Consider the following 14,278-nt stretch of genomic DNA (forward strand, 5'->3'; position numbering starts at 1 on the left):
AGGGCAGAGCAGTTCTGATGCATCAGTCTCCTCAGACCACCACACAGAGCTAGACAACCCACTAACACTATACAGAAGAGAAGCCAGAGGAGGATTACACTGTACCTGGAAAACATTCGGCTATTCAGCTTGCAATCCCTTTGTCTTGCTAGAATAGAGCAAAAGGAATTAATTAAGGGCTAAAAACATACCCTACTATTATTAAATTCCAGAGGATGAGCTATTTTTAAGGTATGTAAATATTTGGCAGAAATTCTTAACGATCCTCTTCTAAAGGAATTTCTTTAGGTAAGCTAGGTTTAAGAAGATATCTTTGCAGAATCTAATAAAATGCAGGCAAGTCTCAAGCTGTCTCATACTTTCATTTAAACTGTGATGTCCAAATGGCAGTGGGTCCCAAAATAACTGAAAAAATCCTTTTCACATCTTTTCCCTACACTGAAATTAGATATCAATGAAACACTATCAGTTCCAGTGGCATAAATTATTTACTTACTACATATCCAATTAACATTTTTAATGAGTTTAACACACTTAAGATTCTATAAATATTATTGTGCAGTACAGGATTTCTTAATACTTTGGGGAGACAAGACAGGAGAATTAAAACCAATGTGCATTTTCATATTAGAAAGTGATTGTATAGACATTTAAAGACAAACTCACAAATAAAACAAGAATACAAATCAAATTCTGTACACTAGCATTTTAGACTGTACAACAGAGTGATCACTTGGGACAAAAAATTATAAACAGTTTTCTTGTCTTTCACACAAGTAATTCAGAAAGCATGTTGGTTCATGTGCAACATCTTGGATTTGCTAACATTTGCTAATATTTGCTAACATTTGCTAACATTTGCTGCAAGATTTGCAGACACCTGATCATCCAACACTTCTCAGCAGAATAATTTTTTTGGAAAAATTCAAGAGTAACCTGGCTAAAAGGGACAGTTGGTCTACAGCAAGGAAATACTTCAGTAAGATCAGTTAAAGCCTTTCCTGTGTTTTAATTGGCATTGGATTAGGGTTCACAAATCTCATGGTTGTTCAGTACCCCACAATGCTAAGCTTGGGATGCTGTTCCAAGAGCACAGGGAGAAGTGCTTGAATGTGCCACTTGTTGTTGATGCAGGTAAACACCCACATTATCCACAGAACAACACTGTTGTCACACAGGTTTGCTACAAACCCCTAAAGCTTGGAAATCTGCCTGTTCATGCAGAAAATATGGTTGCTTCTAAAGCCAAGTCAATGAGCTGTGGTTGGGAGTTACGGGGAGTGCCTCGAACCTGCAACGGTTTTGGCTTCTCAGACTCCTCAATAAGGACCTGCCATTGTGACTTTGACTAATTGAGCCTTTGGAAACTTTCCAAATTTTTTAAGAAATGGTGAAAAAATGCCTCCAAGTGTTTGCATCACACTATCAGAGACTTGCCTGGTCTCCCAGCTACCAAGTACCTTAGGAGAGACCACTTTAACTGACAGTATTTACTATGGATTCTGTGTTGGAGTGGTCTGGGATGTGCAGCACCACTAATGAGAAACAATTACTGGCAAGGTTTTCAGTTTTGTCGTGAAAATTAATATACTTACAAAAAATCAAAATATGCTGCTAAGTCCTGGTTCTCTCTGCTATGAGACAAAGAGGCTGAGCCACGTCTTTTAGAAGTTTTCTGTTAAGAACAGTGAATTTCAGCATCAGAAGAGAAGTATGAATAAAGCAATGCATGCTACAGCAAAGGCACAAAGAATCCAAATTTTCAGGCAGAGAAGTAGTGCCTGAAGGACCCAGCATCCTTCAATGGCATTAAATAGCCCCCAGAACACTTTCAGGGCCATGAGAAAGGACACAGTACAGGCAGGTATTGGCTCCTTGCCACAGAGCAGTAAAGCTCTTGCAAAGCCTCTTTGCAAAGCCTGTTTATGCATCTTCACAACCCATTGGTTCTTTGTCACACAGTCCCCCAGAGCTAAACAGAGCAGTGGTTTATTTTGCATGTGTGTTATATCACAGATTTGTTGACAAGGCACACAGCTACAGTAATTCTGCGGGGGAAGTCTCGTTGCAAGTTTGGCTGTATGTATATTTTCTATTCTTCACAAAGCATTTAAAAGTAAAACACAACAAAACTGTGACTTGTGGAGCCAATGAGGCTGAAACCTCCATGACTGAAAATCAGATACCATGACAATAAGTGAAATATAAGACAACTCTTAAATTAAATAAGATTTAGAATGCTGCAGAGTTTTATGAGAGTCGGGGTTGGTTTTTTTATATCACTGGTTGTTATAGTTTCACGTTTGAGTACTGATACAGGTCAGTGTATTTCCCTCTTTCACATAAGAGGATGGAATGACCAAATTCCACTCTTATCATCACAGGATTAGAAAGACATCAAGAATAACTCTGCAGAACTGAAGTTTCAACAAGGAAGACTGGGAAAAGTAAAAGAGAAATTAAGCCAAATAAAATCTGACTATCTTTAGGAACTAGATGACAAGATGAAGGATCAAGCTATCAAGCAGGGTTTCCATCAGGCTGATTTTTAATTGCAACAGATTTGATTAGTAGTGGAAATCACAGTACGAGGAGGCAACTTAAAATTATATTACAATGTTGAAGGCACACAATAATTGAAAACTAGACCACATCCCTAGTAAATATACTGGAAACCATCAGCCAGAGACAGGCTTTCCACATGCCTTTTTATTAACTTCTGATTCCATCAGGTTTAGCTTTTATATTCTCCCAGATATTGAATAGGAAAGTTAATATTATTAATTATTTCTAACTCTAAGGAATTAATTTCCATTAGTCCTAGATAAGAAGCCATTCTTTTAAACAATCTGCCAACCACTGGCATGACAGTGTGGTGTGGGGAGGAACGGCATTTCCCACATCCCTTTGTTTACAGGACTTCCAGGCATCATGCCAGGATTCTTCTCTATATTAAAGATAACTGTTCTTTCACATCCTTCATATTCCTGAACACAGCTTGAATTCTATGCTGTCAAATTCACTTTGAATACTTGATACAGTCAAATCTAGTTTGTTGCACTCAGACTACATGAACAGTATTGTTGCTTGCTTTTTTTCTGAACACAGCAGGTTGGGGATAGAAAACATAAGGTGAAGAAACAGCTCTTTGATTTATACCTGTCTTCTACTAGCTTCGTTTGATGGCCTCTAATCCTTGCATTAGAAGAGTGTGAAAGTCAATCCCTATCCACCCTTTCCATGGCACTCCAGGTTTTTCAGCTGGCATTGCATCTCCCCTCAGCTTCCAGCCAAAGAACTCTGTATTGCTCACTACCAGTCACTCAAGAGCACTTGTACAATGTAAGATAAGCAATCTGGTTTCATCTAAAATAGTGATCAGAAGTTAATAAAGACTGTAATGACTGTATGTGAACTTCAAGTTTTTACCATTAGGATTTTATGTCCCAAGACACAAAACCAGTGTAAAGCATGTCACAGGCCAAAATGCCCTCTCTTGGCTTTGACTGCTACATTAGTCTTGATTAGAGCAGAGCTATTCATTTTCCAGAAGATAGGAAAAAATTGTGGCCATTCAGCTGTGCAAAGAAATATCCTCTTATGGGCAATTGTTAGCAAAATACTACCAAATCCCCCTCCCAAAACCCAACAACAACAAAATATGCTTTAAAATACACAAGTATTTAAATATTTTCACATCATTAGGCTATGACACATTTACTGTATTCTGCCTGCTGTGTTTCCCAAATCTCTAGTATCATTACACCACCATGATTTTATCATGACTCTTAAATTAGTTTAAAGCTCGAATGTTTTAAAAAGAACAGCTATTTTCACAGCATATATCCTCACTCAGGCCCACACTGAGTTGAGCCTAATGTTAAGATGGGTTTTACTCAATATTGAAAGCAAAATCAATTACAGTAGGAAAGAATTAAAGTATTAAAGCTAAGGGGTGTTGTATCCCTTTATATCACTGGAATATTCCATGTAATGCTTAAGCATTAAGCCTAAGCTTTAGGAATCTTACTTTACGAGTACAGAATCATACATATCCTCTTTCTCCCCTTATAGTCTGAGTTAAAGAAACTGAGCCACAGTGTCCAGTACCTTTGGCTGGTCAGAAAATTCACAATTCTTGGTATGCTTTAGGAACAAAGAAAGATAAGTTAATCAATAATTACTGTGATATTTTAGACCTACTGCCTGTGTAGATCTGTAGCATGACTTTTGCAGTCTCACAATAATTGCAAAGCAGTGAACCACCACAAGTTTCCCTGTATCCGCTCAATATGATGAGCAGGTGTCAAATGATCTCCTTCCTTTGTGTACCCTTTTGCATGCCCAGGCTCATAACATCTTCTGAAGAAACAGGAAAGGGGGAAAAGGAAGAGGTGGCCAAAAAGAACATGTTCAGCAGTCTTAAGTATCTTGTCTTTCTCAAAACTCCACCCAAGGCCAGAAAATTAACTGAAACTAAAATGAATGACAAGAAGAATAAGAGGCACTGAACCACTTATCGAAAGAGCAGTAACAAAATTGCCTTCCCCCAAAGCTAAAAGACACTGAGAGCAGTGATAGGAGGGACCCAACAACCCTCACACCACTATGTAATTAGATATATATTTTTGGTATGGAAACACCACAAGTGTTGGCTACAAAAGCAGCTATTATTCCCAGCACAGGAAATTCACAGTTTTGAGGGTTGGGGGTTTTTTGCTTCTTACTGCTTGTATAACAATGGTTTTATTGCATAAATCCAGGCAATGCATTAGACAAGGCTGAATTCCACTTGGACCTCTTCCCAAACATTATGAGACAGACAGGAAGATATTAAGAAAATAATCCTAATCTTTTTACACCAGTAACTGATTTTACTTACACTTACAAATCTACTAAAACACAGGGAATCCTGCAGACAAGGGAAAACCATTAGAAGATTAAAATGAAATTATCTTAAATAAAAAGTTTGATGAGGGAATTTAAATTAAGTTTGTCTTTAATAAAGACAAGAAAGGTAGGGGTGGAAATCATAATTTTAATTGCACTGTGCAACGGAATATCCCAGGGAAATGACAGGAAAATGGTGAAAGAACAAAGCTTGGTACTTTCACTGGAATACTCATTTTTCATTCTGGGGCTTCTAACTCATATCAGAAGTGACTGTATGGCAGGCTTTTTGAAGGCAACTGGGTATTGAAAACCACTTATAACTTGCAGAAACATGTCTCTAAGGTATATCTCCATTGCTGCTGATGCCAAGCAAAAATACCTGAACATTTAATTAAAAACAGAAATTTAAACAAAAGTAGCTTTATACTGATTCTCAGTGGCCTTATTGTCGCTCTTGACAGCAATCAGAGACGGAAGGTCTGATGTCCTGTAAACTCCAGTCCTCATCCTCCCCTGGCAAGATCTGAGCTCGGAGACGTAACCTTCAAAGCTGAGGTTCCCTTCAGAATCATCACAGGAGCGTGTGCCAGAGTCTTCCAGCTTGACTCCGTCCACATCGATTATCCTGTTCACAGGGAGTTCAGTTCCAGGCTTCCCTCTCGCATCAGGAGAATTAAAGCTTCTGCTGGGCTTTGCCTTGTGAGAATTCTGCTCACAAGAGTTTCCTGAAGTCCCTTGTGAATCATTTTTCTTTCTGTGGTTTGCACCTAATGGAAGAATTAAAAACAAAAAACACAAAACAGAGGAGTTATGTATCTTCTGATTTTAGCAATTTTCAATATTGCAGTTTCCTCTGAGGCCCTCCCTAATGGTAGATCATCAGCTGAGTTATTCATCTACTCCATCAAAGAGACTTACTGATGTACCAGGCAGGTAACTAAATGTTAGATCTCAATGATCAATGTAAAATATTAATATGTACCTGTCTTAATTTAGCATTTTTCAGAGTTTTTAAAAAGGCTCCATTAAAAATAACCACTTAGTATAATTTTGTACACCTCTAGAACAAAAATTCTCACACCTGCAAACCCAAAGGTGGAGAATATGAAGCTTCCAGTAGGGCAGAATGGGAGATGTTCCTGCACTTGAACTGGCCTCCAAAACCAGATCCCTGTGGAGATATTATTTTTACTTGGCTGGGGCTTGATTCTCTAATAGACTAAGAAGGGATGATTTGAACTTGCGGTTCACTGTCCTGAACTGCCACCAAGCAATTATGGGCCACAGTTCACAGGACAAGAATAAAAGAAAGAACTTCACAGAATCACAGAACTGGTCGGGTTGGAAGGGACCACAGTGGGTGATCTGGTCCAACTTTCCTGCTCAGGCAGGGTCATCCTAGAGCATATGGCATAGGATTGCATCAAGGTGGTTCTGGAGTATCTCCAGTGAGGGAGACTCCACAACCTCTCTGGGCAATTTGTTCCAGAGCTCAGTCACCCACACAGTAAAGTTCTTCCTCATATTCAGGTGGCATTTCCTGGGCATCAGTTTCTGCCCCTTGCCTCTTGTTCTACTAGTTGGCATCACCAAGAAGAGCCTGGCTCCCTCCTCTTGCCAACCTCTCTCCAGCTATTCATACATGCTAATGAGGTCCCCTCTCAGTCGACTCTTCTCAAGGATGAACCAGCCCAGCTCCCTCAGTCTGTCCTATAAAGAGAGATACTTCAGAGCCTTGACCAACTTAGTAGCTCTACTCTGGACCTGCTCCTTATCTCTCTTGTCCCCAGAACTTCACATGGTTCTCCAACTGGGGTCTCACTGAGTAGACAGGACTGAGTAGACAGGCAGGATCACCTCCTCCAGCCTGCTGGCAATGCTCTTCTTAATGCACCTCAGAATTCTGTTGGCTGTCTTTGTCATGAGGGCACTGCTGGCTCATGGACAGCTTGTTGCCCACCAGGACCCCCAGCACCTTCTCCTCAGAGCCGTTTTCCAGCAGGTTGGCTCCCAGCATGTGCTGGTGCAGGGGATTGTTCCTCCCCAGGTGCAGGCGCATTTGCCCTTGCTGAATTTCACGTTCTTCACTGTCCATCTCTCCAACCCACTGAGGTCCCTCTGAAGGGACCCTCTGAGGCTTTAACCATTCAAGTAACACCTGGATTTTCTTTTTTTTGGTACAGTGCTTCTAAACCCACAATTGCCAGGATTTGGGTCTATTTTCTAAACTACACACTTGAAATCATTACTAACCCAAGATAACCACAGTTTAAACCTGTCAGGTCCCAAAAGCAAGTTTTGCATTAGGAGTGACACTGAACTGCCAGGAGCTCCTTAAAGCAAATGCAGAGGAGCTGGTTTGCCTGTGACAACAGCAGCAAGAAGGGAAGGATGAAGACAATTCAAGGCACAAAGATAGACCTGAGTAAGGCCTTCTATTTCATATTTAACTCCTTTTTCCATATATCTTTATATCCATCTTTTAGAAGATAACCATCTTATCCGACATGCTTTACCTAAACCATTTCTAACCATTTTGCTGTAGTGCACACTAGTGCCTGACCAGGACATTTAGCCACACAAACCCCATGAGACCGGTGTGGTTAAACCCCATAGCTGCCTCTCAAATCTCTTATTTGTGTTTGTTCCACAAAGTGATTGGTACAGTTCAATGCAAGGAAAAGAAATTTCACTGTATAATCATCGTAATCAAGAAATTTTTGATATGGAAAAGGGGCAAAATGCAAATGAAAAAGACAAAAAAAGCACTTTCATACAGTTTCAATCAAATCACTCCAGGGTCTTCTTAAGGGTTAGAGCTTTCTATTTAAGAAAAATAAGTTAAAATTATAAGTAGTGTAATGTTTACTGTTTTAGCTGCAGTGCAGCCACACATGAATAATGCAGATATCCCGCTCAGTAATGGTTGCCTTTTTCCAGAGGAATTAGATCAAACTCCAAACAAATCAGCTGAGTAGAGAGAGGCAGAAAGCTTTCTCAGCCCTGTTAGCCCAGCACGACTCCAGCCTACTAAATTACAGCTAACATTTAATGGGACTATATTACATTTTGTGTTTAAATCTTCATACTGCAGTGAACATGGGCTTAATTTTAACTGCTGCTTGCATGGCTGTGGTGCAAAATGCTATTCTTCTGCTCTGAAATGTTTATCTTAACATGAGTGTACTAAGTTGTACTCTTGATCTCTTTAATCTACTATTTTACACCCTTTGAGGAAGATCTCTGATTCTCCTTTCAAGTTGGTTTAAAAGAGCTATGAGTTTCTAAAATGCAAACTAATGACAAATTACCACAAATAAATTGCATTGACAGAGCATGAGTCATCCAGGTGTCCTAGTACTGAGAACACATCCTCCCATTAAATGTAAAGGAAAGGAACAGCTTTGATGGTGGTGGAAGGTGTCATAGCTCTGCTGACTTGAACTAGGCTGAGACACTTTCCACAGTCAGAAGTCACAGTCTGCATTAACAGGGTACAGCAGATGAAAGAGCCGGAAACTCCTGCTAAGGAACACTATGAGAGGTGCAAGTATTCCTGTTTTTATTTGGTTGCTACGTCTTTCTACAGCTAAATATAAGAAATGCCATAAGTCTTGGAATTATGGTGTCACTGAGTCACCACACAAAGCAACTGGGTGTGCATGTTGTCTGAAAGGAACACAGCAAAAAGAAGGTCAATGTTTGCTCTCAGGCTTCTCAAGACATAAGTGTCTGAGCAGGAACACAAATGCATAATGGAAATTTTTTTCTACTAATGGCCTTTTCAGTATCAACCTCTCTGTAGCATCAAATAAATCACTATTAGAGGCAGGAGAGTAATAGAGAACATCTTGTCTAAAATACTGGTTCAAAACAATATGGAATTGCTAAGGAATGATATTGTGAAGATGATTTCTCTTTTCCTGTCAGGGTAGAAAAGATCTGATTCATCTACACCAAATAGAAAGATGATTTCAAGAGTAGCACTGTGCAGAAAAAAATTTTAATGTGCTTTTTTCCCCTCATTTTTAAAAAATAAAGCTTTTATGAAGCAAGGCTGTTTAACATAAATAACAGGAGAGTTTCCTCAAATCAGCTTTTGTATAAATGTATACCAGAAGTTTTTTAATACTCAATATTTGCATGTACTCAGTGAACCTTCATAATGAGGTTTCAATGATGCTTACAACACTTTTGCACTGGTCTCCTTCTCATATTCTGGTTTTGAGTAACAAACACCTGAACACACTTCGCTACACAGGGCACCAGGTAAGGTCCAGAGAGCTTTCACAGATAACATTTCTCTTCATATATTCCTGCACTGAAGTGATGAAAACCTCTATGGAACCCTCCTCTGTGAACTGCTTTGCCTTGCACAAAGCATGTCAGGCATGATATTACATTTTCCCAAATCTAATCTGTCAAATGTCCCACCTAACTTCAGAAGGGAAAGGAAGCCAGTGCTGAGAGCAGCAGCCACACAGATGAATTTCCAGCCTGGAACAGCACTATCACGCCTGTTGGTAATCTCCCCCTCCCCTGCTAAGCATTCCTTGCAGCTCTAAAGGAATTTCCTTGTGCATCTGATCCCATTAATATGCTCCAGCTGGTTTAAAGATAGGATAATACATGTCATCTTTTGTCCCTAAAGAGATCTACAGTTTACAGACTCAGAGCCAAATGACTGCTTAGAAGGCTGCACTCATCTGCAACCGTCTGCATTTTTCCAAAGGTTACAGCAGGCACTGTTTGGCTGATCTCCTGAATTCCATCACCAGAATTTCCTTTTCTGATATTTGGATTTTGTGTATTATTCTCAAGCATTCTGAATTTAACATTACAATTATAGAGAACCATCTTCACAGAGGAAGACAAAGGAAAGCCTTTTTCTTCTGTATAAAATACTCCTTAGACTCTAAGATCTAAGCAAGAGATCACAAGACTTTGTCTTCCAGGTAGTTTAGTAACAAGGAAGCATTTGGTCAAATTTCAGACAAAGATAAGGTCACAAAAAATGGAAATTTCAGGAACAGCAATAACTCCCAAACGTAGATGACAGGATCATATAACTGTAAGTCTAATTCAGATGCTTGGGGATTTAAAGGATCACCCACAAAACTTTGTAATTATATTGTTTCTGTACCATAATTACTAAATTCATTTTCAGTGTGCCAAGTTTTAGTTACAATTTGTTAGTAAAACCTCTCCCATGTAAATTGAGTATTTCACTTATCACTCTACCTTAGCTAAAATCCTGCTGTTCCTGTCAAAATCATTTACTATCTGGGTGGCTCTCAGTTCTATAGAAAAGTAACAAGAATATCCTGCTGACTTCCATACCATCAATCCAAGCCATTCAACTTCTAATGTTAGAGAGGATCATACTCCAGTTAAAAAGAATGAGCTCCGGATTAATGATTTTGTGCTGACTTACAGGAGATAAAAATCTGCTTCAAGTATTTTATACTTAGAATATAACTCCTGTGAAAAGAAACCACTGAAGGTTTCAAGAACAATTCCTGGAATTGCTAATCTACTGGCATATACCACCCCCCAACATAATCAGTTATTTTCAGTCCCCCAGTCAGTGAGGCTCTGGGGTGTGCTGTAATGCAGGAGATTGGGCAGACACTGTTCCAGTCTCTGGCTCCACACAGCCTGTCCTAAGGTGGTAACACTCTGCCTGGGAGAGCCTTTTTTCATGAGACTTAGAAAGGGAGCTTTGTGATAGTCACTTGCATAGTGAGTGTTCATTTTGGTGTCCGGGAAATATGTGAGTAAAAGTAATTGTTTTGCTTGACATGGATGTAATCTGGCAGTTTCACTTTGGAAAGGACATTTCTCCCTACCCCAAACTGTTAGGAAATGCTACTTATAAATTTTAGCCCTCCCAGTTGTGGATTCTTTTAAGTGGTGGATAAGTTACTTCTGCAGGTTAAATTTTCTTTAGGACTTTCCTTCTTTTTATCTCTTAATTGATACAGAACCAAGGAAAAACCGGATTTAATTAAAAATCCCTATTTAGAGTTTATGCTAAATCTTTTCAAAGGAAATTTGACTTTACATGCTGAATTTCACTTGCATGATGAAACAGCAACTGCAGCAGATGCTCAGTGCCTTGAAATCTGACTCAGTAAAATGAAGCCTAGCATGAAGCTAGGAAATGGGTTATTATACAAAGCAGCAACACTCTCCATTGCCAGTCTATTTACTTTTGTCCTAGGAATTTCTGGAAAACATTTGCAGTGTTAAGTTTAGAAAGACAGGGTGGATGGAAATCCTTTCATTGCACTCATCTCCAAAGCATTCACAAGAAGAACAAAGCACCAAATATTATTCAGAAAGACAAATTTGGAGCATTACCTGGAAGAGGGAGCTGGTATGGCCACTGCTGCTCACCAGGGGCATACAGATGTGAAAGAGGAAACCTGCAACCTGTGTTTGCTGAGGGCAGTGACCTTTTAGATATACGGCTACAACGGCAGCTGAAGGGAACTGCACACAACGTCATTCAAAGGCCAGGAACAAGAAAAGTTCTGAATTTTGATCCAGGCAGACAGGCATGCCCTCAGTAACACTGGCCAGCTCAAACTTTGCCTTCCTCCGCTGCAAAAACTGAAACAATTTTGTAATACTTTCCAAGCAGTTGACATGACAAAACATCTCTGAAGCAGCCTGCACGTATTCATCCCTCAGTTTGCTCTTGCAGCATTTATTGATAACATTCATTTTGGTTTTTCCATCGATGGTCAGTAAAGGCAGATTTAATTACTGCAGAAAGCAGTATGTTGGGAAACAGTGGATTGAAGCACTTGCATCCATTTTAATTTAATCTGCCATTTATTGTTACTTCTCAGTTAGGAAATTCTAAAATATGGCTTCACAGAGCTACCAGTTACATTGCACCTAATAATTCAGCAAAGTTCATTTCATCACCACATGCTGCCATGAGTTTGTGTAGCTCTGGTTTTAGTCCATGTGTGTTGGGTTTAAAGAGCAGCTGTCATTTTCCTAACATTTTGTCTAGTCAGTGATAAAATTTGCAATTCTTTATAAAATCAGTATCTTGGTGCTGGATTGAAATCAGTTTACATTTGCAATAATCACCCTCCTAGGCCTTCCCTGCTTCCTGTTTGTCTGCTCTAAACTCTCCTTTGTTGGTTGCTGATCACACCCATGTACTACATGTAATTCTCCCATTTAATCATGTTCTGATTAAAAGAGGATTAACAGACTCTGGCCTGAGTATTTCTGTATCCCCACAAGTTGTTTCTTTTATTGATCCAGAATCCAATTATCTTGGATAAGTAACTGCAGGACAACAACCTTGGTTAAATACAATAATTTACATTATTTTTTTTATCTTTTAAGTCATAATCCCTTCCTTTTCTTAAATTTTTATTTATATTTTCCTATATGTGGTTATCTTGATTTACATTGGGAATACCATTGGATTGTCTATAAAATATACTACATGAATTAAGATATTATGAAAAATAGTATATAATTTATTACATAGAAAAAGGTTTGTTTTGAAATTTTGAACATAGACATGTGATTGCTCTTACTCCCCTTAACTATCACAAACTCTTTTGCACCTGGAATTCATTAGCCTTAGAACCTTGTCCTTGAAAAGCTTAGTAGCCAAAAAAAAGTGAAATCACATAAATTATACTCATATTATCTGATCTCTATTCCTCAGCTGTGATGTACTGCATCCTCTCCGTGAATAATAAAGAAAAAGGAGGAGCTGGAAATTTTCTTTTTGTCTTTGGGAACAATAGCCAGCCCCAGGCTCTGAGAGTCCACCCGGCATTTTATTTCTGCATAATTTATCTTCACACCAAAAACATCCTAGAACTGGTACTAACTATTCCATTTCTGACAGGAATCTTTCCAATAAGGGAAGCAAGTTTATTTTGAGGATACAATTTTACATCTATTTCAGAAATAAAGCAGCATCTTCAAAAATGTTATGTAACTTCACATAGTCTAAATTCACCCTTTAACATCCATAGACATACTATTAAAGTGTAATTCCAGAGAGTTCACCATGCTAGGATTTTCACTAACTGGCTCTCTATCTTAACCAATGACATTATATATTTATTGATAAATATTTGAATAAATTCTATTTCTCATTTGCATTGATGGGTCCAGTCTATACACCTACTCAAAAGAAATACCTTCTTATTTGGTAGGCAGTAACTCCATTGACTGTAATTTTAATGCCATTTTAAGAATAATTCTCATCCTAACTGAAAAAAACCCAACAAACAAACCAGGGAATTTTTTAACAGAAGGAAGAACAATTTGATGAAATCAAACCTACAGTCTGGGCACCTTCCATCTGGATTGCTGCAAATTGTCCTACCTCAGGATGAAATGGTATTCCATGAAAAAGTCCAGGTGCTATTACAACTAAATGCCAACCTACTCTGTAGTAGAGGCAACAGTTAATGTGAACAACTCCCAGGCCAGGGGAATATTGCTGAATAACCAGTCTAGTGCAAGGCCCGTGGTTTAATATCCACAGAATCCTAGAATCATAAAATTGATTGGGTTGGAAAAGACCTCCGAGATCATCAAGTCCAACCCTTGGTCCAACTCCAGCCCCGTTACCAGATCATGGCACTCAGTGCCACGTCCAATCTCAGCTTAAAAACCTCCAGGGATGGTGAATCCATCACCTCTCTGGTCAGGCCATTCCAATGCCTGATTACTCTCTCTGGAAAGAATTTCTTTCTGACATCCAACCTAAATTTCCCCTGGCAGAGCTTGAGCCTGTGCCCCCTTGTCCTATTGCTGACTGCTCTTGAGGAGACTGAAGGTTTGGAAGGCTGCCTTGACCCATCACAGCTGCTTTGCACTTGGGTCACGCATGTGCCCGACCCCCTGGGGGAAACTGGACAACATTCAAAGCACTCCGACTATACCAGGCAATTAAAAAGAAACCCCAACTACAAAGAGATTAAATGGGCATTTTAACACTTTAAAAAATGCATGCATCACTTCAAGCCAATCACACCACACGATAATTATTTCTTCCAGACAGGTACCACCACCATTATATGCAGAGACATGAAGAATTAGCCTTCAAATTCCAGAAAACTCTGATTTTTAAAGTGGGAAATTTGCCAGAACTAGCAGTTTATTCAAACTAAAGACATTTTCTCTTGATGAGTAATGCAACTAGAATCAGTAATGATTCTTGTGTTGCTGACTGATTTGATATTTACTTCACAGCTAAGTATTACTACAGTAGAGAACCATCTCACTTCTTTCAAAAAGCTAAGAATTGCATTTGAAAATTCATTCTCAAAAACTCTGAGCAATGCAAACCTCATTTTAATGTCTCCCCTTGTTCTTATCCTGCTTTTGAGAT

The 14,278-nt window shown here is 39.0% G+C and overlaps 1 protein-coding gene across 9 annotated transcripts in view; it reads right to left on the reverse strand.

Annotated features, from left to right (window-relative positions):
* Window positions 1-477: 477 nt before the first annotated feature.
* Window positions 478-14,278, reverse strand: part of RGS12 (regulator of G protein signaling 12) — an 84,372-nt gene continuing 70,571 nt past the window's right edge. For all 9 annotated transcript variants that reach the window (XM_071556890.1, XM_071556888.1, XM_071556889.1 and 6 more), the window contains one exon: window positions 478-5,660. In XM_071556890.1, coding sequence (XP_071412991.1) covers window positions 5,299-5,660 — 362 coding nt within the window. In that variant the 3' untranslated portion in view covers window positions 478-5,298. The remainder of the gene's footprint in view (window positions 5,661-14,278) is intronic.

Source organism: Pithys albifrons, chromosome 5 (genome assembly GCF_047495875.1).
Source record: "Pithys albifrons albifrons isolate INPA30051 chromosome 5, PitAlb_v1, whole genome shotgun sequence".
In the NCBI taxonomy this organism is placed as follows: domain Eukaryota; kingdom Metazoa; phylum Chordata; class Aves; order Passeriformes; family Thamnophilidae; genus Pithys; species Pithys albifrons.